This window comes from Barbus barbus, assembly GCF_936440315.1.
Source record: "Barbus barbus genome assembly, chromosome: 50".
Taxonomy (NCBI): Eukaryota; Metazoa; Chordata; class Actinopteri; order Cypriniformes; family Cyprinidae; genus Barbus; species Barbus barbus.
The window spans coordinates 9,763,862-9,787,812 of NC_136728.1; the positions used below are offsets into that span (position 1 = coordinate 9,763,862).

A 23,951-nucleotide genomic window follows, 5' to 3' on the forward strand; every position below is an offset into this window, starting at 1 on the left:
AGTGCGCATGCGCAGTAGAGCCATGCGTATCCCTTCTAGCCTTAGCCCACGCGAGGAGGCAGATTCGCGGTCTGAGTCGGGATTGGTGGGAACTAATCCAGGACACAGATTGCTTCACTGAAGCGGAGACGCATTCCAGACAGAAACAAATATCTGTGCTGTAATCTATACCGCATGGGTAGGTCTGGTTAGCGCCACATTATTTCCCTGAAGTCTTGAGACAGGTCAATCCCGTGGTGTTACTTCCGACAGTCACGTTTACGCGACACGTTCACTCATAAGAGCTGCTGCGACAGTTTATATATATAAACCTCCTGTAAACCTGCATTTCATACTACGTTAATGTGATTATTCAGCCGGTGCCACGTTGTAGGTGCTAGGAAACTGCTTAAATCTAAAGGTACAGGTATGTATCAGAAAAACTCGGCATGCAGTCAGTCACTTGTTGCTTATAAACAGCAGGAAGTCAGCTGTTTCTCAGTAACTGTGAGGTTTTGAGGCAAATGTCTGCTTGTTGATTTCTCAGTGGCTTTCTATGTTGGTTTCAAACTAAAGGACCTTTTTAACTGAAAGGTTCATAGTATTTTTCATAAATTTCACGTTGGGGTAAGTTGTCATGTGGTTTATATTTTTTGGTGTCTTTAAATAGCCTACTAATTTGTTTTAAATAACGTAGTTTAAATGCATATATTTTGGATATATGCCATAAAATGGTATTCTTCTCAAAGTAAGCTCCCATTGTGACAGCTCAGTGTGACAACATGCCCCATTGGCTACTAACAGTTGACATGTTCAATAGCTGCTTTTTGTTTAATTAGTCATCTAATTTACTGTTGGTTACACGTGATCATATGACATATACTACTCTTTGAACTGAAGTTTTAAAGGAGCACAATTACAGTATGTACAGAAATGGGGCATTAGTTGTTGCTAATTAAACATCTGGAAGTGATTAAGAGTGAAGTTATTGTTGAACCATATTTAATACGTTTTATAATAAAAAATGTATGTTAAAATATATTTTAATAATGTTATGTCAGATATTAAGATGGCAAGTCAGTTTAATTTTTTAAAATGTATTTATTTTCACTTCATACTTTAAAAAACTGACATGACTCTGTTCAAATGCAGTCCTCTCCTTTGCAAACCATAGACTGGGTTTCTGGGATCACTTGTCTGTACTTCATCACTGTCAGCATTCCTCAAGTGTGATTTTCAGATGTGTGTAGTTGTTGTAACCTGTGTGTTTTGGAAACTGGTCCAGTCATGCTGCGTCTAGTGAGGAGCCAGACCCAAGGGTTTAGGGGCTGTTTATGCTGTCAGCGGAGGTTTCAGCATCACCAGCAGAATCACAAGAGCGTCATAGCCATCCGCCGCGAGGATGTCAACGTGTGGGAGAGACGTGCGCCTCTGGCACCACGACACGTCAGGGAGATCACAGCAGCTGGACACAAGGTGCTCGTCCAGCCCTCCAACAGACGGGCCATCCATGACAGAGTGAGTCCCTGAATTAGTTTCTGTATATGGAGTAGTTAACAGTATTTTACAGGTCATTTTTGTATTGCATATTATTATTTGTTAGTGGGATGCATTAAACTGATTAAAAGTGACCGTAAAAACATCTTTCAAAAGAGTTCTACTTCAAATAAATGCTGTTCTTTTGAACTTTCTGCTTAAGAATCCTAAAATTCCACAAAAAATATTAAACTGTTTTCAACATTGATAATATATTCAATATATTTATATTTAATAATATTTCAACATTGATAATATATTATACTGTGTGTGTATATATACAGGTGCATCTAAAAAAAATTGAATATCATGAAAAAGGTCAATATTTTTTGTCACTCATTTCAGAAAGTGAAACCCATATATGATATAGATTCATTACACATAGAGTGAAATATTTCAAGATATGATTATGGCTTACAGATAATGAAAACGCAAAATTCAGTGTCTCAGAAATAAGATCAATAAAAAAAGGATATTTTAAACAGAAATGTCAGGCTTCTGAAAAGTATGTTAATTTCTATGCACTCAATACTTGGTTGGACCTCCTTTTGCATGAATTACTGCATCAATGCGGCGTGGCATGGAGACAATCAGCCTGTGGCACTGCTCAGGTGTAATGGAAGCTCAGGTTGCTTTGATAGCAGCCTTCAGGTCATCTGCGTTGTTGGGTCTGGTGTCTCTCATCTTCCTCTTGACATAGATTCTCTATGGGGTTCAGGTCAGGCGAGTTTGCTGGCCAATCAAGCACAGTAACACCAGGGTCATTGAACCAGCTTTTGGTACCTTTGGCAGTGTGGGCAGGTGCCCAGTCCTGCTGGAAAATGAAATCAGCATCTCCATAAAGCTTGTCAGCAGAAGGAGGCATGAAGTGCTCTAAAATTTCCTGGTAGATGGCTGCATTGACTGTCAACCCTCAACAATGCGAGTAAATCACTCACATATGCGACTAATCTTCACTCTGGGCAACTAAATGATGTCAAATATTAGCCAATGGCTAATAAATGCTCAGATTTTACTCGCCAGTGTGTGAGTTGGAGGCTAAGTATTAGTTTAGCACAGATGTATTTTCACTCTCTGAACACACTGACTGAGCGCTTCAGAGTTTCGCTCTCTGTCAAGCGATCTGTGCTGTTTCTCAGTTCATCTGAATGGATGCGCAGCACACCTGTATTTGACGGACCGTGAACTCTAGTGTAACGGAGCACGACTCGCCGTCGCTTTGGTGAGAGCAAGAGAGAGTCTTACGAAACATGCAGAATTGACGCGCTACATGTAAACGATATTCTTTGTTGTATTTTCCTGTCAAAATAACGGAGTTCCTTTTGGATTTGTTCAGCTTTTAAGCTATTGAATGACAGCTTGGTAAATCTGTTGGCGATCAAATATTCAATATCGCTACTCATCATAAGTAAGTAACTTCGTACATTATCAGCTCAGCGGGAGACATTCAAACTAATATCACGTTATTTATGTCTCTATTATGATTGGTTGTTCTAGCAGAAGGAGCCTCCCTTGCCAGGTTTCTTTTCTCAACACTCCTCAGCGCTGAAAGTGAACACTCGATGCTGATTGGCTATTTCTTCAGTATTCTCTCAGCGCTCCCCTGGCCTCCCCCTCCCCTTCTCTATCACTTAAGCTGTGATAGACTGACCTCAACACACTTAAAGACCGTTACCATCGACCGGAGCAGATTCTAGTCTTTGACAGTCAGAGAGGAGCACAAACCTAATGACTGAGTCAGTCTGCTACACAACACACTTAACGACTGCAGGTCACGATTGGCTCTACCCATTTTCCCGCAGCCGCTCCCACCCCGCCACAGACAACACTGCGGAAAACACCGGTGCTTTTCCCCATTGAGACGTTAAGATTTTTCTAAGTTTGTGCTTAATATAACAGAAAACATTAGCTTTCCTGCAATGTTGGTTTTCCAAATAAATGCCATAGCAATGTGTCTTGAATATGTTTTGCATTATAAGTCAGATGCCTCTTTCTTTTTGGAATTATTGCTGAGTAGACGCATTTGTCTTTTCAGTTCTCTTAATTATAACGTATCTAGGGCTATTTTTAAATGTTTAGTCAAGCAACATGTTACTTATTTTAATGTATGTCTAAAATCAGGGATTAAAAATGAATTGGTTCTAAGTAAAAACAGTAGGCTACTTTTCCCGAGGTTAGAATGAAATAAAACATTAGGCTACTTAGGCTAATAAATTCATAGCAATGTCATTTCCTCATCCATTTGACACACAACTATTATATATAATTAATATTTAATAATTTAATTTCGTTATATGGATTTTTAAAGATTTTTTTTTATGAAAACTTTGTTTTGAAAATAGAAGAAATAGGCTATTCGTTGTTCCTATATTGGTTATGAAGAAAATTTGTTAGCCTAGCATATTTGTTAAGTTGATTTAAAAAATCAAATCAAAGTTCAAAGTTAAGAGAAAAACGTTTATTGGACTGCAGATCGAAATAAACGAATTTTTGATATTCTTTAAAATGAGAGAAATCACTGACACAATTTAGGCTAGGCTGCTTTCATCGACTGCAAAAAATAATACTTTGCAGTGTTAACTTATGAATTAAAAGAATGACAAGAACTAAATAACAACAAGAACAATCAGATTTTTTTCTTGTAATCAAGATTTTTTTTTTTACAAAATTACAAAATGAATGCTGAATGATGTTTGACAGTGAGCACATCTCCACTGCATAACCACATACAATCGCGGTGTCAGCCGCAAATATTAAACATGTTTAAAAAAATCTTTGTGAAAACGACTGGTTCTTGAATTCTAAGATTATAATCTTTAGACACCACACACTATGTGATTGTTCTGCCGACTGCAAACAGCGACTGAGCCCAACTAGAACAGACCCGGTCCGACTGGCCACGATCAGCTGTCAGTAATAAATTCCATTCATAATCGGCCTCACACTCGTGTAGTGTGTTCTCAGCTTTAGCGGTTGTAGTTACATCAGCAGATTCGGCACATTCGCGTTTCACAACAGAAAAGCGGCACTTTCCAACTTCAGTAGCACGTTATGATATTACAGCTGTGAAATTACAAACAAAAAATACACATTTTGAGGCATGAACTGAAATGAATTGTGAATTTTATTAACATTAAATCGTCATCCTCCTCCTCCCATTTTTCACCTCAAAATTTTGGGGGTTGGCTATAATAGACCTAGTATTATCAGTCTGACGAGTAAACTAAAAAATTTACTAGCCAATGGCAATTCAGTTGCCAATGTGTCCTTAGAGGGTTGACTGTGGATTTCAGAAAACACAGTGGACCAACACCAGCAGATGACATGGCAGCCCAAATCATCACTGACTGTGGAAACTTCACACTAGACTTCAAGCAACATGGACTCTGTGCCAAATGAAATGCAAAATTTACTTTCATCTGAAAAGAGGACTTTGGACCACTGAGCAACAGTCCAGTTCTTTTTCTCCACAGCCCAGGTAAGACGCTTCTGACGTTGTCTCTGGTTCAGAAGTGGCTTGGTAGCCCTTTTCCTGAAGACGTCTGAGTGTGGTGACTTGATGCACTGACTCCAGCTTCAGTCCACTCCCTGTGAAGCTCTCACAAGTGTTTGAATCAGCTTTGCTTGACAGTATTCTCAAGCTTGCGGTCATACCTGTTGCTTGTGCACCTTTTCCTACCCAAATTCTTCCTTCCAGTCAACTTTGCATTTAATATGCTTTGATACAGCACTCCTTGAACAGCCACACCTTTCAGTAATGACCCTCTGTGACTTACCCTCTTTGTGGAGGGCGTCAATGTTTGTCTTCTGGACCATTGCCAAGTCAGCAGTCTTCTCCATTATTGTGGTTTCAAAGAACAAGAGATACCCGTAATTTATACTGTATGGATGGTCATTAATTGAAACTCAAATGTAAATATTCAAATTTTTTGAGGTACTGATTTCTGACTTTCATGAGCTGTAAGCTCTAATCATCAAAATTAAAACAAAAACTTTTGAAATGTTTTACTTTACATGCAATAAATCTGAAATATATGAAAGTTTAACTTTTTGAAATAAGTTACAAGAAAAAATTAACTTTCATGATATTTAAATTTTTTGAGATATACCTGTATAATATCGATTTATATTCAAATATATTTGTTGGTCTATAAACATAAACATATAGGTTGATTTATAAACATATGTTGGATTTGATTGCTTCTATTGTCCTCATTTGTAAGTCGCTTTGGGTAAAAGCGTCTGCTAAATGACTAAATGTAAATGGAAGACAGTTATTTTAAATTGTGATAATATTTAGAAATATTACTGTTTTTACTGGGGGTTTTTATCAGATAAATGTAGCATTGGTGGACATAAGAGACTTTTTTTTTTTTTCTTTTTTTTTTTTAAACATAAAAAAATTAATGACCCTTAACTTAACTTTAACTTAATATTTTTATAATAGCCTACTACATATCTTTAATTGAGATATACAGGTATGTGAATATATAAATCATATTTAATTTTTCATTGCAAGTGTGGCAATTTATCAAATGAGTGCATCAGTGTCACTTATTTAATAAACTAAATCATGTAATTAAATAATTGATAAATCAATAAAAAATTTAAACTAAAATGTAATCCGTAATCAACTGAATTTGCAATTATCCCCATTCTGATTGGATTAATTTCTCTGTTTTTGCCCTCTCTTTTTGGGGCTCTTAAAGTGTCCTTTCCCACTTGATATTTCTGGAATTTGCATGAATGAAAATCTTATCCGATTGAGTAGAATCGAGAAATGTTTCTGTTTTTAGTACTATGGAAAAGCAGGCGCTATTATCCAGGAGGACATCTCAGAGGCATCTCTCATCATCGGTGTGAAAAGGCCCCCGGAGGAAAAGGTGTACCCCCACAAGACCTATGCCTTCTTCTCTCACACAATTAAAGCACAAGAGGCAAACATGGGGCTCCTAGACGACCTTCTTAAAAAGGTGAAAGTCTCTTTGTAGAATGACACGGTCAAGGACAGTGTTTACACTCAAAGCCAACTTCAATACTCTCTCTAGCGTCATACGTGTTTGGAAATATTTATTCAGGACAAACAGCTTTCACAAGATACTCATGTGTCATCATATCCTTCCCTTTTTAGGAAGTTCGACTCATTGATTATGAAAAAATGGTGGATCCCAATGGCTACAGAATTGTAGCATTTGGGCAGTGGGCTGGTGTTGCTGGTATGGGACCTTTTTGATGGTGTCAACATGATGTATAATGAGTTAAAAAGATACTTCACCTAAAATGTAAAATTCTGAGATCATTTACTCACACTCATCAACTTTTGAGTGACAGAGCATGTCTTCAAATGGTATCCCTTCTGTAAGTTTAACATGTCTGTATTTTTTACAGGAATGATTAACATTTTACATGGTCTGGGCCTGCGTTTTCTTGCCCTTGGACACCACACCCCATTTATGGTATTATCATTATTATATTAACTATAATAATGTCTACTTTTGAATTACCACTTACACTATTATACGTGGTAATAACTTATTTATTATTTGGTAAATTATTTAGTGCATTTTCAGGATTTTAAACTGCAATTTTTAGGTATATGTTTTCATATTTGTCGCTTGACAGCACATTGGTATGGCGCACAACTACAGAAACGTCAGCCAGGCCGTCCAGGCGGTGAGGGATTGTGGTTATGAAATATCCTTAGGTCTCATGCCCAAGTCCATTGGACCTCTCACATTTGTATTCACTGGCACCGGCAATGTGTCCAAGGTAAGTGTGCATTTATTGTTTTGTAAATTAGTTTATGAGATGCTCTAAGTGCCTCAAACATGTCAGTGTAGCAAATGTTTACATTGAAAAACAGAGAAGCATGAGAAGGAATGCTTAGTATTATAAAAATGAAAATGCATCCTCTCCAGGGCGCCCAAGACATTTTCAATGAGCTCCCCTGTGAGTACGTGGAGCCTCATGACTTGAAAGAAGTCTCAGAGAGTGGAGGTACTTCTTGTATTTCCTGTTTTTTTATGGTTACACATAGGAGGATGTGTATTTGCAACTGAGGTGTTTGCAGTAATCAGTATTTTGCTGTGCATGCAAATTGACTCATGCTAATCTGCTTTGCAGACATGGCCAAAGTGTACGGCACAGTGATCAGCAGACACCACCACCTGATAAGAAAGAGCGACAGACTCTATGACCCCCTGGAGTACGAAATCCATCCTGAGCTTTACACGTCACACTTCAGGGAGACGGTAAGTAAAATATACCAGGCAGCTGATTTGTTTGCCCTGTGGCTGCGACTTGAAGGAAAGGTTCAGAAGAGATTTGGAGAAATTTAGCATTACATCTCTTGCTCACCAGTGGATCCTCTGCAGTGAATGGGTGCCGTCAGAATGAGAGTCCAAACAGCTGATAAAAACATCACAAGTAATCCACACCACTGCAATCCATCAATTAATGTCTTGTGAAGCGGAAAAACCGCATGTTTGTATTAAACAAATCCATTAAGATGTTTTTAACTTTAACCCCTTAACTGTTGCTTCCCACAAAGATATGGGTCTTCTATACAATATTGCTTTCTCTAATGAAAAAGTAATTTCATCTGAATCAGTAGAGAAATATGCACAAAACAAAGCACTGTTTATAAGCGACAAATGTCAGAAAACAAATGTCAGTTTGATGTGAGCGGACAACAGAGAAGGGACTTTTTCACTGGAGGAAGTGTTATGGATTATGGACTGGTATTTTGGCGAGAAGTGACGGTTTAAAGTTAAAATCCATTTGATGAATTTGTTTCTTACAAACCTGCAGCTTTTCTCTTCACAAGATGTTAATTGATGGATTGGAGTGGTGTGGATGATTGTGTTTGGTCTCTCATTCTGACGGCACTCATTCACTGTAGAGCACTGGTCTCAAACTCAATTCCTGGAGGGCAACAGCTCTGCACAGTTTAGCTCCAACCCTAATCAAACACACCTGATCCAGCTAATCAAGCTCTTCAGGATCACTAGAAACTTCCAAGCAGCTGTGATTTGGAGCTGGTTGGAGCTAAACTGTGCAGAGCTGCGGCCCTCCAGGAATTGAGTTTGAGACCAATGCTGTAGAGGATCCATTGGTGAGGAAGTGCTTAATTTCTCCAAATCTGTTACAATGAGAAAACAATCTTATCTGCATCGTGGCAAGGCATGAGAGTCAGTACATTTTCAGCAAATCTTAATTTCTAGGTGATCTATTCCTTTAAGGTACGTTCGCATTTACCTCCATAGCAGGCAAAATCCAGTTGTTTCATTGGAAATCCACATGATCTGGAATTTCCTCATACACATTTTGCAAAATTTCTAAGAAATGTGACTGCGTCTTTTATTGAATGTTGTGTCTGAAAAGCAAACGTGACTGAAATGCATTGTTTTTGCACAGGTGGCCCCTTACACAACCTGCCTGATAAACGGGATATACTGGGACCCTCACACACCCAGACTGCTGCGGCGACTGGACGCCCAACGACTCATTAGACCCGTTATACCTGCATCATCATCACCTGATCACGGCTGCCCTGCTCTTCCCCACAAGTGAGCTTCTACTGTTAAAGTATCATTAAAGCCGACCCTTATAAGGTCAGATAATTTTGTTTGAGAAAACAACACCTCTTATCCTCTGTGAATTTCAGATTATTGGCCATTTGCGACATCTCTGCGGACACAGGCGGCTCCATTGAGTTCATGACTGAGTGCACCACTATTGAGAAGCCCTTCTGCATGTATGATGCCAACCAGCATATTGACCGTGACAGGTGTGGCGCTACTTCCTCCAACTACATAAACCCCCTGACACTGAATATTAAACTTCAGCACAAAGCTTGGTCTGGAGTATGGTGAAACAAACTAGAAGTCCCAAAGACTTACCTGAGTTATGTCTAGTGACCAGAAATTCATGCACACTGAAAAAATGGTTCTAAACCATCACAGATTAGGGTTCGTCATTTTGTAACAAAAGCAGAACCATTTTTTGTGTGTGTAAAAGAACCCTTTTAATGAGGTTCCATACAGAACTATGTTTTGGCAGTGCTATATACAACCTTCATGGTGTTATAAAGAACCTTTTAAATAATAGTTTATTTATTTTTATTATTATTCATATATTTTTTTAAAATATTATCTGTTACATTATTTATTAATATAATAATGTTTTTTTCTTTTACTGTATGTCCCTGGTCATACAATGGTATTTTTGGTAAAAATGTGTAGATAGTTGAAGAATATCAAGTACCTGTTGAGGATGTGTTGACAGCCTGTGTAGTTGTATGGCTGAACTCCAGAAATCAGTAATGAGGTGGCATTGAAGGAATTTTAACAGTTTTAGATTTAAAAAAAAAAAAACAAGCAATAAAGTTCTGGGAATGTTGTTCTCTAACACAAAGAACCATGTCAGAATAAAAGAACAATATGGTTCTCAATAGAAGTATTACTTTTTGTGAGAAGAACCTTTAAAGAACCAATCCCCCATCAACGCTATAGAAACCATTTAGCAATGCACTAAAATTCACTCAGAACACCATAGCAATGCCCTCACTCATGTTCATTATAAAATGTAGTTTTTTAAACTGATACTTAATCTGATTTGTCTGCGCAGTGTGGAAGGTAATGGCATTCTCATGTGCTCCATTGATAACCTGCCTGCCCAGCTGCCCATTGAGGCGACTGAGTATTTTGGGGACCGGCTGTTCCCTTACATGTGGGAGATGGTAAGATAAGACACAAGGTGGGGAGTAATTAACCAACAACATGAGATGCTTTGCTCTGGAGAGGATTGCTTTAAACAGTGGTATGGATATGATTGAGAGTTTTTTGTTTCTTGGCTGGTTGAATTTAATATGTGGTGGAGGCTGCTGCTGATTATTTGAGCAGTTTTGTAATGGTAGACTTTTTCCCACAGCTCCCATCAGACGCCACCAGACCGCTAGATGAAGAGGACTTCTCTCCACAAGTCAGAGATGTGAGTGTATTAAGGGGGTGTTTTTACTACTACTTTTTTTTGCTCTTGTACCATGGAGAAATACGCTTCCTCTAAGCTGTGTTTATGTGTGGTCGTGCACTTCTGCACAAAATGCTGCACAGAAGGCAGACTCAGAAATGTGTGGAAAAACTTGAATCAGAGCTAAATGGGCGGCGTTTCAGCTGGAGCCCATCCACACATCCATTGATTTTCAGTATGGAACTAAAGCTGAGAAATCTGAAATACACATTTCTGTTTACTTTGAGGTAAGGGTCAAGATCAGTGCAGAGATTGAAAGTTCATAGAAGCACCGAATGGAATTGCAAAAATAATGCATTTTTCCACACACACACTACTGTTCAAAAGTTTGGGTCTGTAAGATTTTTGTAGTGCTTTTGAACACCAAGGCTACATTTATTTAAGAAAAAACACAGTTAAAAACAGAAATGCTGTGAAATATAATTACAAAATTGTAAATAACTATTTTCTGTTATAGCATATTTTGAAATGTAATTTAAAGCTGAATTACTCCAGTCTTCAGTGTCACATGATCCTTCAGAAATCATTCTAATATGCTTACCTGCTGTACAAGAGGCATTTCTTATTATTATCAATGTTGAAAACTATTGTGCTGCTTAATAGTTTTGTGAAAATAAATGTTTAATATTAATCCGTTTTTCAGTATTCTTTGAATAGAAAGAACCGCATTACAATAAAAATCTTTTGGGACATTATGCATTTCTTCACTGTCACTTTTGATCAATTGAATACATGCTGAATAAAAGTATTAATTTCTTAAAAAAAAAAATAAAAAAAAATTTTTTTTTTAAATATGAGCCATAAAATTAAAGTTAATTTATTAAATAACATTGGAGTTTTTATTAATTCTGCTTGAATTCAGATTCAAATGCTATTCTGCATTCTGTTTGCTCCACTGATTCAAATTCAAAAGTGAATTAAATGTAAATATAAAAATCTCAGTTCAGTTCTGAATGGTACATAACCTTACACCATATTCATGTGGCTTGGTATTTCAGGTTCCAGGTACTTCATACCATGATGCATATCTAAATGCAATACCAGGGTACTTTTTTGTTAGCATCTGAAATCTATTTGGTGTGCTAATCTAGTTGCAGTAGTATTATTTGTATTACATGCATTGTTTTCCTCAATCTAGGCTGTAATTACCTCCAATGGGAAGTTGACACCTAAGTTTGAATACATTCAGAAACTTCGAGAAAGGAGGTAAGGGACTTTTTTTTTTTTTTGTGAAGTTAATTCAATCACGTTCAATCCTGTGTTACAATAGCTCTTTAAGGGTTCGATTGGACAGTTGCCATGATGTGTTTTATGAGGTACAGAAGTTCTTGTAACGTTGCTTTGGATGATATGCTTACACACTGAGGAGGATAGCAGACTGATTCTGAAGATTTCTTCAAAGGTTGAAAGACAGGTAAAAACATTGCCGTGTCCCAGCTGTCAACAGCCTGTAGCCTTGATATGCACTCTTATCGCTATAGATGAAACCGCTTTAAGTTTACGCCTGAATGTAGACACTGCTTGTATGCAAAAGATAAGAATGCAGGGCTGATATAGACCCCCATTCATCTAAAAAATGTCAGAAACTACACACATATTAGTGCTTTTGAATGATAATGTAAATGTTTGTATTATTTGAGACTAATTTGTAAAGTCCCAATGAAACCGGTGTGAAACAAAGCCTGTTTAGCTCAGTTTTGTGAGGTTAATGAATTTCCCAGGATGAGTTTGAACCTTTAAACCCCTTAGTAAGTTCATACACTGCAAAAGTGAAGAGAAAACAAGTTGCTGACTGTGTTTGTTTTGTTCAGACACAGGTTGTGTTCCTCCTCCTGCACTGCCTTAACACCTTGCTTGGCTAGAGCACATATCCGCTGAGTGCGTTCTCTCATGGGTAGACAATCTTACTCTCTCACCGCAGCCACAGTCTCTCCCACTCGCTTTTTTCTTGGGATTTTTTGCATGCCAGAGAAAAAAATCAATGCACCAGTTCTTTTTTAGTTTAAGTTCAATTATTCTCCAAGGTAAGCTTCTTTTTCACGAGCCAATTCATGGCAGTTAATTGATTATATCACGTTTCTGAATCATTTTCATTAAATGGAATTGCTCTTTCTTTTCTTTTATTTTTTTTTCTTATTCAAGACGTAATCAAAGCTTCCTATGCTTTCCGCAGTCAACATGTCTTTCTCAAAACACTCTCTTTTGTGCTGTCTCGGTCTCATTCAGTTGTGAAGAACCAGGTTGACAAAGCATTACACTGAATTTGCAAGTCTGTTTGTATCCATTGTGGTCTATACTTAATGGAGCCGCCCACAAGCCAACATTGACTTCCATTTAATCAATGGAAAGCATTAAAGACCCACCATTTGACTTGTTTTGATTTACTTTTTCTCTTCCTGAAAGAGAGCCTTTGCTTTTGATCTAAGGTCATCTGATAATGAGATGCATAGTGCAATATAGACCAAATGATTAGTTAGTATTTTACCTGTTGAAAGACCGGTAAAAACATTGCCGTATCCCAGCTGTCAACAGCCTGTAGCCTTGATATGCACTCTTATCGCTATAGATGAAACTGCTTTAAGTTTACGCCTGAATGACACTGCTTATATGCAAAAGATAAGAATGCAGGGCTGATATAGACCCCCGTTCATCTCAAAAATGTCAGAAACTACACACATATTGGTGCTTTTGAATGATAATGTAAATGTTTGTATTATTTGAGACTAATTTGTAAAGTCCCAATGAAACCGGTGTGAAACTTGAATCTTGAGATACATAATGCAATATAGACAAAATGATTAGTTAGTATTAGTATTAATTAATTCTATTTTTATTCAATATTTTATCGTATTAAAATGTAATGATAGCATTTAAAAAAATAAATTAGTTATATTGTGTATTATGTACAGGTCCTTCTCAAAAAATTAGCATATTGTGATAAAGTTCATTATTTTCTGTAATGTACTGATAAACATTAGACTTTCATATATTTTAGATTCATTACAACACAACTGAAGTAGTTCAAGCCTTTTATTGTTTTAATATTGATGATTTTGGCATACAGCTCATGAAAACCCAAAATTCCTATCTCAAAAAATTTGCATATTTCATCCGACCAATAAAAGAAAAGTGTTTTTAATACAAAAAAAAAGTCAACCTTCAAATAATTATGTTCAGTTATGCACTCAATACTTGGTCGGGAATCCTTTTGCAGAAATGACTGCTTCAATGCGGCGTGGCATGGAGGCAATCAGCCTGTGGCACTGCTGAGGTGTTATGGAGGCCCAGGATGCTTCGATAGCGGCCTTAAGCTCATCCAGAGTGTTGGGTCTTGCGTCTCTCAACTTTCTCTTCACAATATCCCACAGATTCTCTATGGGGTTCAGGTCAGGAGAGTTGGCAGGCCAATTGAGCACAGTAATACCATGGTCAGTAAACCATTTACCAGTGGTTTTGGCACTGTGAGCAGGTGCCAGGTCGTGCTGAAAAATGAAATCATCTCCATAAAGCTTTTCAGCAGATGGAAGCATGAAGTGCTCCAAAATGTCCTGATAGCTAGCTGCATTGACCCTGCCCTTGATAAAACACAGTGGACCAACACCAGCAGCTGACATGGCACCCCAGACCATCACTGACTGTGGGTACTTGACACTGGACTTCAGGCATTTTGGCATTTCCCTCTCCCCAGTCTTCCTCCAGACTCTGGCACCTTGATTTCCGAATGACATGCAAAATTTGCTTTCATCCGAAAAACGTACTTTGGACCACTGAGCAACAGTCCAGTGCTGCTTCTCTGTAGCCGAGGTCAGGCGCTTCTGCCGCTGTTTCTGGTTCAAAAGTGGCTTGACCTGGGGAATGCGGCACCTGTAGCCCATTTCCTGCACACGCCTGTACACGGTGGCTCTGGATGTTTCTACTCCAGACTCAGTGCACTGCTTCCGCAGGTCCCCCAAGGTCTGGAATCGGTCCTTCTCCACAATCTTCCTCAGGGTCCGGTCACCTCTTCTCGTTGTGCTGCGTTTTCTGCCACACTTTTTCCTTCCCGCAGACTTCCCACTGAGGTGCCTTGATACAGCACTCTGGGAACAGCCTATTCGTTCAGAAATTTCTTTCTGTGTCTTACCCTCTTGCTTGAGGGTGTCAATGATGGCCTTCTGGACAGCAGTCAGGTCGGCAGTCTTACCCATGATTGCGGTTTTGAGTAATGAACCAGGCTGGGAGTTTTTAAAAGCCTCAGGAATCTTTTGCAGGTGTTTAGAGTTAATTAGTTGATTCAGATGACTAGGTTAATAGCTCGTTTAGAGAACCTTTTCATGATATGCTAATTTTTTGAGATAGGAATTTTGGGTTTTCATGAGCTGTATGCCAAAATCATCAATATTAAAACAATAAAAGGCTTGAACTACTTCAGTTGTGTTGTAATGAATCTAAAATATATGAAAGTCTAATGTTTATCAGTACATTACAGAAAATAATGAACTTTATCACAATATGCTAATTTTTTGAGAAGGACCTGTATTATATTGTAATGTGTAATGTGTAAATATTAAAAGTAAAAATTAGAATTATTTAATTTCTTGTTTTTTGTATTATCTTTTAAAGTTATACATTTTAGTGTTATTCTTATATGCACACATACACATTGCAGTCATGCATATTATGCCATTGTGTCATGCATTTATTTATTTATTTATTTTTATTTTTTTAATCTTACGCCACTGGGTCTCGAGACCCCTGTGATCGGTTCTGTCTCAACCTGCTTATTTGGCAAGTTTATATTTCAACTAATTAGTTCTCTCCTCCAAGCAACCCGCAGATTTAAAAAAATATGTAGTTTTGCACATTCATGTGATAAATTGTCTTTTATTATTTAGATTTTGCCACTGATTTATAAAAGCCGAAAGCCACTGGAGGCAGTACAATTTTTAACGGTTTAGGGGTTTCATGCTCCTTAACACCCTTTAACTGTGGTAAAAATGACTGTTAGGCCAAGCAATACCTTCCTATTTGATATGAAAGTGTGCCATATTATGAACTAATGCACCTAATTATGAGAGCTTTTAAAAGTAGCACTAAATAACAGTAAAACCCTGATCTAAAACGCATATTTAGTGGTTATTATGAATGTCTAGTTTAATGGTATTTTAAGAAAGGCGTGCAGGTGGTTGGGGGTTAAGTGTTACATTTTTGTTCATGTGCCGCATCAGATCCAATTAGACTGAGCGACGGGGGTGCTTGGATCACATGTGTCTCCCAGGGGACTTGCGGAGCGAAACGTTGATTTAACAGCCCTCTTAACTGATTTGATTATATTCTGAATGGAGAACTGGCTGATCTAGAAGTATATCTATATGTTTTCCTTCAGTTTTCTTTAGGCACCCTCTCTGCTGTTGAAGTGCCATTGTTCATTTCTCTGTTTTTGGTGGTTTATTCTTGACGAAAAATTAATCTTTGGTGTTTTTTTAAATTTTCTTCATTTCATCTCCTGGACAATCCTACAAGATCTTCCCATGTTCTTTTGCGGGTTTTGCATCCCTTTCAATCGGTTTAAGATCACTATCCAGCAGGATATGTTTTCTGATTTCACAGATTGCTTGGCCAGTGAGAGGGTGGGTGGGTGTGTGTGTGTGTGTGTGTTAGTAGTAATGGCTGTACCATCTGGCAAACAGGGAATCAGAGCAGATCCTAAAGAAAGGAGGAATGAAGCGGGTGCTTTTGCTGGGTGCAGGCTATGTGTCTGGGCCAGTTATCGAGTATCTCACCAGGGACGCTGGCACTCAGGTCACAGTGGGTATGTTCCCGCCTCAAAATCGGTCTCGAATGCAGTGTAGCATTTAGTCGCAGTTCTTTAAAAATAATCTTGTGTGATCTTTGTATCGCAGCATCAAATCTATTGAATCAGGCTGAGGACATGGCAGCCAAGTACCCCAACACCATCGCTGTGATGCTGGACATCACCAGCCAAGAAAGCCACCTCGAGTCTCTGATCAAAGACCATGACATCGTCATCAGGCATAATCATAAACTTAATTCACATTATTATGCTTTTACATTAGAAATTCTACTTTAACGTACACATTTAAAGCTAATTTGTGTCATTTCTTTTGTTGTTTTTGGTGTCTAGCATGCTGCCGTATGCATTTCATCCACAAGTAGCTAAGCACTGCATTAAAATGAAGGTGAACATGGTGACCGCCAGTTACTTGAGCCCAGCAATGAAGGAGCTTCAGAAAAGGTAGGGAACGTCCTGTTTCTTAGAAAACTATTTCATTTTAAAGCGATAGATCACCCAAAAATGAAAATTCTGTCATCATTTTCTCCAGAGGGAGAAGAGAATCAGGTTTTGTTTAGCATTTTTATTTTATTTTGATGTTTTTTTTTGTCTTGCTTTTGCTTTGCTTTTGTTTTGCTTTTGCTTTGATTTAGTTAAGTTTGTGTTTTTGCTTTTGTTTTGGTGCACTTAAATTTTGTTGATCTTTCGTCTTGATTTTGAGAGCAAACATGTCAGACATTAAGAAGTGAAGCAGTGTTGTTCAAATACTGTACTTTAATATTATATATTTTTCTAAGAAATAAAAATAAAGATTGTCAAACTACTTAAAAATTTGTAAATTAGTAAAAAATTATAATTTTAGGACAGTTTTGTCCTACATGCATTTTTGACTTTACACTCACCCAAAAAATGTCAAAATGAATTGTAATAAAGAAATTACAAACATGGTCATCATAAGAGGTATTTTTGAAAAAAATAAATAGATGGGACAAAACATAAGCATCATGTCATTGACTCAACTATTGCAAACAAATTGAGTGGTTGAACTCAAGAACCAGATTTATGTGTGAATCATTTAGACTGGTTTTGTTAACTGGATCAGCTAATTAATTGAAAAGTTCAACAATTTATGAATCAGTTTTTTATATATGCATACATACATATATGTGTGTGTGTGTATGTATGTATGTGTGTACTTTGGAGAACTGTCACTTAAGTTCAAATCAGTCACTGAAAGTGTCTTTCTTTGACCTTATCGGATTTTAAACTGCCTGGTTGACGTCATTAATATATGCGTGTGGCTTCACCATGATTGGCTGTTGTTTCCCAAGTGCCGAGGATGCTGGCATCACCATCGTCAATGAGATGGGTCTGGACCCTGGCATTGATCACATGTTGGCCATGGAGTGCATCGACCAGGCCAAGGCAGACGGTTGCACTGTAGGTATTGCATGCATCCACTCGTGTTTGTTTACCACTTGGAAGTGTTGATGGGTATTTGCGATAGAGTGACATACTGTTGCACCATTGGTGCACTCATCACCACGTCTGGAAGACATATTGACAGACCTCAACAAACGTTCACGGCATCTTGGATGTTCATTTTTACTTAGCGGTCAGGCAGAGCTTGGTCTTTGTGAACATTTGGTCAAATCACATGGTGCTCTTGTAGTTGCTCCAAATTTCAATCACTGTTTCTTGACAGGTGGAATCGTACAGCTCTTTTTGTGGTGGTCTTCCTGCTCCAGAGTGCTCAGATAACCCTCTGCGTTATAAGTTCAGCTGGAGTCCTTACGGCGTCCTGCTCAACACCATCAGTCCAGCCATCTATCTGAAAGACAATCAGGTGACACTTCAAAAATCACCTCTACAATTCTGCAGTGTCTAACAATCAGCCACCCGAAAGCTGTGTAATAAAAAACATTTACAAACAATGTGGTTTGTCTGTTCAGGTGGTCAGTGTTCCTCCCGGCGGGGCTCTCCTGGATGTCACAAAGCCCATGGACATCATGCCGGGTTTCAACCTGGAGGGCTTCCCCAACCGGGACAGCACCAAATACGCACAGCCGTACGGGATTGAGTCTGCTCACACGCTCATCAGAGGAACTCTGCGCTTCAGGGTATTCATGCTAATGAGATGTAAAGATGAGTGTAAGCTCAGTGTTGCTCCAGTGCCTGTGTGTCAACATGAACTGTATGTGTCTTCAGGGCTTCTCCTCTGCAATGAGTGGCTTCGTCAAACTGGGACTCGTCAACACTGAGCCCTGTCCACTGCTGGGACACACGGCTTCTCCTGTCTCATGGGTCTGGATTTATGAACCTTAATTTTTTTTTTTTTTTACGAAGATAATTTAAAAAACAATAATGAGATATACCTGTATTTGTAAATGCCATTTTGTCTTATACACAGAAAGAGCTTCTCTGTAGGCAGATTGGCTTGTCCACATCTGTGAGCAGCAGTGTCTTTGAAGACGCCATTTATGAGCGGGTCGGACGGGATGACTTCAGAATGCAGAGTCTCAGATGGTGGGTTTAGGAGTTCACTAACAATATTTTATAGACTTGCATCTAGTGGTCGACCGATATATCGGACAATATTTGACATTTTTCAAATATTGGCATCAGTCAATAAGTTTTTCTGTTTAGTCGTGTATGTTCAAGACTTTTACTTTGGCACCGCTGAGAATGGCAACACCTGAGCACACAGCGCTCACATTCTCCCTCTTTATTGTTTGCTCTTGCCATCTAACATTTCTGCCTTATACGGATAGAAGTCTGTCTAATAATCAGAACTGTTAAACAAAGAAATTAAAAGGTATACAAAAAAGTATTATAACAATTGCTTTTATACAGTATTATTAGTAATAAAAAGGCATAATACTTTCTCATTTATGTCAGCATTCAGCAAATACACATGCATTTCATTTAAACAAATCTTTGAATGTCTAATACAATTAATTTGACAAACCTTGCAGACTTGGATTACTTCCCATATTACTGAGCGCACTGTTGGTTACATTGTTTACTTCCTTTTTTTATGTATGTATTTTTAAATATTTATTTTAAATTTTAGTTTTGTTTTATTTATTTGTGAAAAATCCTGTAATAGGATTCCAGAATCAAGAAGTTGTCATCTAAAGTATGTGTGTTTATTTTACACATTTTTAATTAATTTTCAAATTATTCCAAATGTCTTTAAATATCAAAATAAATAAAAATTGTAATAAATTACAACAAAATTCAATTATTATAAAAATGGTGAATTATGAATGAAAATATACATATATATCGGTCATCGACCACCATGCTTTCTAAGTTATTGGCATCGGTGGTCAAAAAAACAATAATAATAATTTGTTACATTTTATATAGCGCTTTTCAAGACACTCAAAGCGCTTTACATACAACGGGGAATCTCCTCGTCCACCACCAGTGTGCAGCATCCACCTGGATGATGCGACAGCAGCCATATTGCGCCAGAACGCCCACCACACACCAGCTTATTGGTGGAGAGGAGACAGAGTGATGAAGCCAATCAGTGTATGGGGATGATTAGAAGGTCATGATGGTCAGAGGCTAATGGGCAAATTTGTCCAGGATGCCGGGTTAACACCCCTACTCTTTTTCAAAGGACATCCTGGGATTTTTAATGACCACAGAGAGTCAGGACCTCGGTTTAATGTCTAATCCGAAGAACGGTGCTTTTTGCATTATAGTGTCCCGTCACTATACTGGGGTGTTAGGACCCACACAGACTGCAGGGTGAGCACCCCCTGCTGGCCTCTCTTCCAGCAGCAACCTAGTTTTTCCCAGGAGGTCTCCCATCCAGGTACTGACCAGGCTCAACCCTGCTTAGCTTCAGTGGGCAACCGGTCTTGGGCTACAGGGTGATATGGCTGCTGGCAAATATTGGTCGACCACTACTTCCATCACAGTACCTACTGATATGCAGTGCTGGGTAGTAACTGATTACATGTAATCTGGAGTATGTAATCAGATTCCAAAAAAAATGTTTCCCTTAAATCTGGTTTATATTACATTTTACAGTGCTCATAATCAGATTACAGTTGCTTTTTATGGATTACATGATGACAAATGTATTGATTTTCCCTAGTTCTTAGTTTTTTCTCTTTTAAAGTTTACCTTCTAAAAAATTCTACTACGTGTCATTGAATACAGTGAGTTTTCATAATATAGAATGACCATGTTAATTAATTTGCAACCCATGCATCTGAATTTGGGGACAAAATCAGTCAATTACACCACGTATGAGATGAATAATTACACGAATTACTAAACACTGCTGATGTATAACTAACAAAAATATTTTCAAACCTAGAAAACTTTGACCATGTCATTGCTGTTTAATGTTTGTTTATGTGATGCAGGGATTTAAAAAAAATATATTTTTTTTTTGTCAGTCGGACCTCTTTGACCTAAAATATTTACTTCAAGTCCCCCTGAGATTTAAAGCTATTTCAATAATTCTGTTGTTGATTTTTGGTCTTATGTTTTATTTCTCTTTGTTTTTTATAACCATAATCCCAATTAAATAAGCAACTGCTGACTACAGTTTTCATCAATGAATTGAGCAGTAACTCACTATAAGTAATCTACTCAGTACTGCTGATATATGAAGGGAGGTTTTTTAACATTTTTATTAATAATGTCTTTTATAATGTCTAAATAAAGACATTTTATTATATATATGTTTGTGTGTGTGTAGTGTGTATATATATGTATATGTGCGTGTATAAATATATGTATATGTGAACATAACTGACTGGATGACTCTCATCAGGCTCGGGATGCTCAGTGAAGAGCCGGTTCCGCACGCCAACACCATCTTAGCAGCAGTTGCTAAGCATCTGGAGGCCAAACTGTCTTTCGGTAAAGAGCCAGTTCCTCTTCCTTTTTTATGTCATTCTGTTTTATGTCATGAGATTCAGAGAGCTTTGAAGATTCAGCATGTGTTTCTGAAGATCATCCATCCGTAATACTGTTAAATGTCTTAAACTAATCCTGAAGTCCAGTTCCAGGTAAATGATTGCTGTTTTTGGATTGTTCTGTCTCGCGCAGATAAAGGTGAGCGTGATATGGTCATCATGAGGAACGATGTCGGAATCAGACACCCAACAGGCGAGCTGGAGACCAAACACATCAGTCTGGTGGTCTACGGGGATCCCAGTGGATACTCAGCCATGGCCAAAACTGTGGGCTACCCAGCAGCCATTGCAACCCGTATGGTGCTCAACGGTCAGTGCAACTCAACTTGAAATGCTCATTTAACAATACATTTCCTTTAGAGATACACCAATATATAAAGTTGGGCCAATACAGATTATTTATACTTTGAATCTTCTAAGTGATATTTTGCCCAAAATTATATATCAGTCTGCATTTTGTGACATTAATAATAAAATAAAAAAAAATCATGTTCTCCATTTTATTTTGTTTTGCTTTTATTTTTTGTTTTATATTTGACCATTTTATTTAGCTTCTTTAAAAAAAAATTTATAAATATATAATTATTTTTAAATATGCATAAGTGTAAAACATGCAAATTAAAAAAATATCAGCACATTCCCTTTTTCCCCTAATTTTTTTGTTCTGCAAGTGCAGAAAATTTTTTTCCCCAAAAAACATTCAACATAGGCCTGCTATTAAACAGTCCATGGTCAACTTTCATTTGTAAACTTAATTTTTTTTATAAAGTGTAAATGGAAAATATATTTGTAAAAGTTATAACACAATGCTCATTGTATTTTAATTTAACATTTTATTTTATTTTATTTGCATTTAATAACAGGTAGACCAGCTTGCAATATCAGATCCAATGATCAATTGGGTTATAACTTTTTGGCTTAAATATGTAATTATATCTTATATCTTTTAAATATACCTATTTTAATTATTGGACATTAAAAAGGCACATTTATTCTCTGATACTGATATATCAGTGCTATTTCATGCATCCCTAGTTTCATTCCACTGTAATTACATCAGTAGTTTGCAATCTGTTCTTAATTTTGCGCTATTATTAAAATATTAAATGTTAAATATAACATTTCCAGGATGTAATTTCCAGTAATTCCACACAATGCCCAGATGCTGTCCTATAAAGTCAGTTTGACTTATTGTGAGTGTGTGATGTACGACTGCAGGTGAACTGACCACTAAAGGACTCGTGGTGCCGATGACGAAGAACATCTACAGTCCGGTTCTGAAGAGACTGCAGGAGGAGGGTCTCCAGTGCATGACCAAGAGCACCTTATCAGAGTAACCACACACCTTAAGATCTCAAACTCACTCATTCTGTGCCACATGTGTAATGAAACCGAAACGTCCATCATTGCACATATTCCACAATGAACGGTTTCAGATCTTTAAATTGTCCAACAGTCAAGTTCAGAGTGAATCAACGGTTAGGACTTTTGTTTTCAAACTTGAATCTAAAAGTATATTTAGACAGTCTGTTTTCATTTTTATCAGTGTTGTCACAATTGAGCTTATTGTGTAAATAAGCTCCCACAAAGCACTTTGGCACGGAACCGTCCTATTTCCACTTCCTGGCATTGAAAATTAACTTGTGCTCAAAGGGTTTAAATGAACGTCTGCCTCACTTGTTCAAACAAGCAGTAGCATCATATTTATGCAAAACATTGTCATGTTGAGTACTACTGAAAAAATTAGCCATTTTCTGTAAGGCTTTAACATCATGTCAACTGAATTTTTCTGAAATGTGAAACTTGGCACTGTAGTGAATTCTTTTTAATTTTTTGTCATGTTCAAACGTTAATATAAACGTTCATAAGGTAATGTGGCATAATAATCAATACTATTTTTAGATTAGCATGTCCAAAGAGTTGTTTTAAAACTAGTTTTTGTCCAATAAACTTTTCTTTAATTTTATATTGATTGTTTTTCTTCAATTAAATATCAAAAATATTGTTTATCAGTTTCATAGAAATTACAGGATATTACTGTAAAAGTCGGGCGGTCATGGCGTAATGGATAGAGAGTTGGACTTGTAACCCGAAGGTTATGGGTTTGAGTCTCAGGTCCGGCAGGGATTGTAGGTGGGGGAGTGAATAACCAACACTCTCTCCACCCTCAATACCACGACTGAGGTGAGACCCTTGAGCAAGGCACCGAACCCCCAACTGCTCCCCAGGCGCCGCAGCATTGGCTGCCCACTGCTCCGGGTGTGTGTTCACTACTGTGTGTACACTTGGATGGGTTACATGCAGAGCACAAATTCTGAGTTTGGGTCACCATACTCGGAATTACATATTAATATATGTAAATTATAAAGTTGGTTGTCAGATGTTTGAAGATAGATGGATAGATAGATGGATGGATGAATGGATTTACAGACAGAGAGATTGATGGACGGATGGATCATGGATGGATAGACGGACCGATGGATGGACAGATGAATGGATGAATGGATTTACAGACAGAGAGACGGATGGATGGATGGATGGATGGATGGATGGATGGATGGATGGATGGATGGATAGATAGATAGATAGATAGATAGGTACAATTTAGTAGAGACTGAAAGGCCTTAATTGGGTGTGTCTGACAAGGGAGACATACAAAAAGTGCAGGGCAGGGGTGCTTGCAGGAC

General features: G+C 37.7%; 1 protein-coding gene across 2 annotated transcripts; it reads left to right on the forward strand.

Annotated features, from left to right (window-relative positions):
- Window positions 1-23,231, forward strand: LOC306868502 (alpha-aminoadipic semialdehyde synthase, mitochondrial-like). Of its 2 annotated transcripts, none has more exons than XM_079414702.1 (24): window positions 1-178; window positions 1,265-1,497; window positions 6,312-6,488; window positions 6,647-6,731; window positions 6,904-6,971; window positions 7,138-7,284; window positions 7,434-7,512; window positions 7,639-7,766; window positions 8,932-9,083; window positions 9,182-9,304; window positions 10,144-10,255; window positions 10,447-10,506; window positions 11,684-11,751; window positions 16,215-16,336; window positions 16,428-16,557; window positions 16,670-16,780; window positions 17,650-17,758; window positions 18,024-18,164; window positions 18,271-18,438; window positions 18,527-18,622; window positions 18,729-18,844; window positions 21,120-21,208; window positions 21,398-21,574; window positions 22,483-23,231. In XM_079414702.1, exons 1-24 carry the CDS (start codon window positions 175-177, stop codon window positions 22,599-22,601), a joined length of 2,814 nt encoding a protein of 937 aa, XP_079270828.1. In that variant the 5' UTR covers window positions 1-174; the 3' UTR covers window positions 22,602-23,231. The 2 variants fall into 2 exon arrangements, with proteins under 2 accessions (XP_079270828.1, XP_079270829.1); XM_079414703.1 differs by having other exon boundaries at window positions 70-406.
- Window positions 23,232-23,951: the final 720 nt, after the last annotated feature.